The sequence below is a fragment of the Trichoplusia ni genome, chromosome 7 (assembly GCF_003590095.1).
Source record: "Trichoplusia ni isolate ovarian cell line Hi5 chromosome 7, tn1, whole genome shotgun sequence".
Classification (NCBI taxonomy): domain Eukaryota; kingdom Metazoa; phylum Arthropoda; class Insecta; order Lepidoptera; family Noctuidae; genus Trichoplusia; species Trichoplusia ni.
The window spans coordinates 15,005,455-15,008,227 of NC_039484.1; the positions used below are offsets into that span (position 1 = coordinate 15,005,455).

Sequence of the window (2,773 nt, forward strand, 5' to 3'; positions counted from 1 at the left end):
AGTTGTTTTACATAAAGGTAGTCATGTCACATTAATAAATACAATGAATAAAGCCCTAACCAGCCTTATTATACATATCTTATATAGAAGTAGAATTTTAATGTTAATTATCAAAATAAAAAATAGGCAAATCAAATCAAATCATCATGATTTGATTTGATTTGATTTGAAAAAAATAGGCTATTTTTTTTTATGTGTGCTTAGACTAATGCATGTGTATGGAGCTGAATCTTTACATTAGTACTACAAGTTTTATTCCATAGGCACGTTTTTAATGTCACAATTTACTATTTAGGCACTGGAACTTCGGACTAGTTCTCTTGTAGAGTACTATTTGCATTAATATATAAACAATTACGTAAATCGCATTATGAAAACAGTTGTATAAAAATTCAGAGAAGTCAGTCGTTGAATAAAAGATCATAACTCATTAATCACAATCTTTTAACATTCTGTACTACTAATATAAATACAGGCGACTAGACCTTATCATTTGAAGTAACTTTGCAATATAAGTATGAAGTTTTGTTAAACAGTAAAAAAAACTCGCTAGTGACTTTTTTAATTCCCAGAATTTTGCAAGTAGTTAAAGACAAATAGCTATGTTTTTTAAGGAGTATATAGCAATAATAAAATGAATCAGAAAAATATTTTTACTTATATAAATAATAACTCCGAAACGATGAAACAATATTTATTGTAGATGGATATCTTCATAGCCACACGGCTGAAGTTGCGGGCAACACCTATTAATTTATAACACACCTCATTACGGTAAATACTTATTTTCACTGCGTGATATTTCATGTGTTTGACAATTCCATCACCACTATTTGTTTAGCTGTCAAATATTGTCAATTTGTGATGTCATTATAAGTTCTTGTGTTATAAAAATAAACATGTTTGTAATTAATCGTATGAAAGGGTTGAGTAGTAGGAGGGCTTTGAACGCCTTGGACCACGTGAGATATCAGCAGGGCTACATGCCGCCGCCGTGCCCTCCGTGGCCGCCATGCCCGCCCTGTCCTCCTGTCACTCCGCCGACACCACCAAGTTGCGTGCCCCCAATAATATACCCTCCCTTCTACTGCTGTCCAAGATCAAAATATGATACTAATTTCTTGTACGTGAGCCACGTACCGCCGACTACTACACTGAAGGACTTCCTTGATCGAATATCGCAAACTTTATTTTGGACGGAGTTGATCCGAGGTTCGCACTTTTGTTCTTTATTACGGTACACAAAACTACCGACAAGCCACTCTTTGTTAGGAATACACATCTTTAACTAGATCGCGACACGCCTCACTTGTTTCTTGTCGTATAAACCTCTCTCGAAAGGGCTCAGCCCTTCTTAGAAGGATTGTAAGAGTTATCAATTGCAATTTGAGACAACTACTGGTTTGGGAGTATTTGCTGAATTCAGAGTGTTTTCAGAATCAATGAGGCTTGATTAAGGATTACACAAAATATTTTACATTGTTGCGCGTTATCGCAGGACAGTTACACGGTCTGTAGAGACAATCACACTACATGTAGATACACGGACCGCAGTCCATCAACTTCAGTAGCAGAATCACGTCGATGCAGACAAGCGCGCCGGCAACATGCCGCATATTTGTTAAATGAGATTGCAGTTTCAGTACTGGGCATTCAATTTGCCGAATGTAGCAATATTATTGTAACTGCTGTCCAATATTCAGGTGCCTATTCAAAACCATTTAAACGGTACAGGGACATTTTAAAATCACTATTTGATAATTACTGTTCGTACATTCGTATTATTTCTTGATTATGCTACAAGCAAAGTAACCGCAAGCTTAACTCACGAGTATTTAATAATGTTTATTTGTTAATTGCTCTATGACAAACACAACTTGACTATGCGCTTACGAGAGCTTTATAGTTTCGTAATGTGGTTCCGTACTTAATTGCAAAACGGCTTTGTTTAAAATTTCATTTATAACTTCAATTAGAGCTTGAATTCTATTAGTAGTTAATTAGTTATTTTCATTGTCAGGTTTTGCTGTAACGTTATCGCATGTATTCAGAGAGCCGGCTACGATTAACTATCCGTTTGAGAAGGGTCCTTTGTCGCCTCGGTTTAGAGGGGAGCATGCTTTGCGGAGGTACCCAACGGGGGAAGAGCGGTGCATAGCCTGCAAGCTGTGCGAGGCGATGTGCCCGGCGCAGGCGATCACCATCGATGCAGAGGAGAGGAGTGACGGCTCGCGCCGCGCCGTGCGCTACGACATCGACCTCTCGAAGTGCATCTTCTGCGGCTACTGCCAGGAGGCCTGCCCCGTCGACGCCATCGTAGAAGGACCCAACTTCGAGTACACCACAGAAACTCGCGAAGAACTCATCTATAACAAGGACAAGTTACTCACTAATGGTGATCGTTGGGAGCCTGAAATTGTTAGTAATATCAGAGACAATCATTTGTATCGTTAATTTTTATTGCAATTTATTTGACGCAATTATGTTTAAAGCAATTATGCTATATTGAATTATTATACTTATTTCGGCTATTTCGTAGTATTTAAAAATCTTATTAAATAATTACAATTCTATAAAGATGTCTGATTATACTTAATACTGAAAATTTACTCAATATTAAGATAGAAATGCTATACTGCGAAATAACAGCACGATAGTTTGGTGATGTGAAATGGTTCACTTTTATTACAAAGCCGCTATTATCGAGTTAATTAACCTGAACATGAACGAAATTTAAGGTTTTAAGTAACTATATGAGGTATTGTTTTCACGC

The 2,773-nt window shown here is 37.0% G+C and overlaps 1 protein-coding gene across 1 annotated transcript; it reads left to right on the plus strand.

Annotated features, from left to right (window-relative positions):
* Positions 1-671: 671 nt before the first annotated feature.
* LOC113496001 (NADH-ubiquinone oxidoreductase subunit 8-like) lies at positions 672-2,522 on the plus strand. Its single transcript, XM_026875045.1, has 2 exons — positions 672-1,212; positions 2,021-2,522. Exons 1-2 carry the CDS (start codon positions 900-902, stop codon positions 2,452-2,454), a joined length of 747 nt encoding a protein of 248 aa, XP_026730846.1. The 5' UTR covers positions 672-899; the 3' UTR covers positions 2,455-2,522.
* Positions 2,523-2,773: the final 251 nt, after the last annotated feature.

Bases quoted from the DNA above. Each gene is read 5' to 3' on its own strand.
- LOC113496001 (XM_026875045.1), top strand. From the start codon at position 900: ATGTTTGTAATTAATCGTATGAAAGGGTTGAGTAGTAGGAGGGCTTTG. The intron at 1,213-2,020 runs GTTCGCACTTTT...TTTCATTGTCAG, and splicing joins TTGGACGGAGTTGATCCGAG to GTTTTGCTGTAACGTTATCG.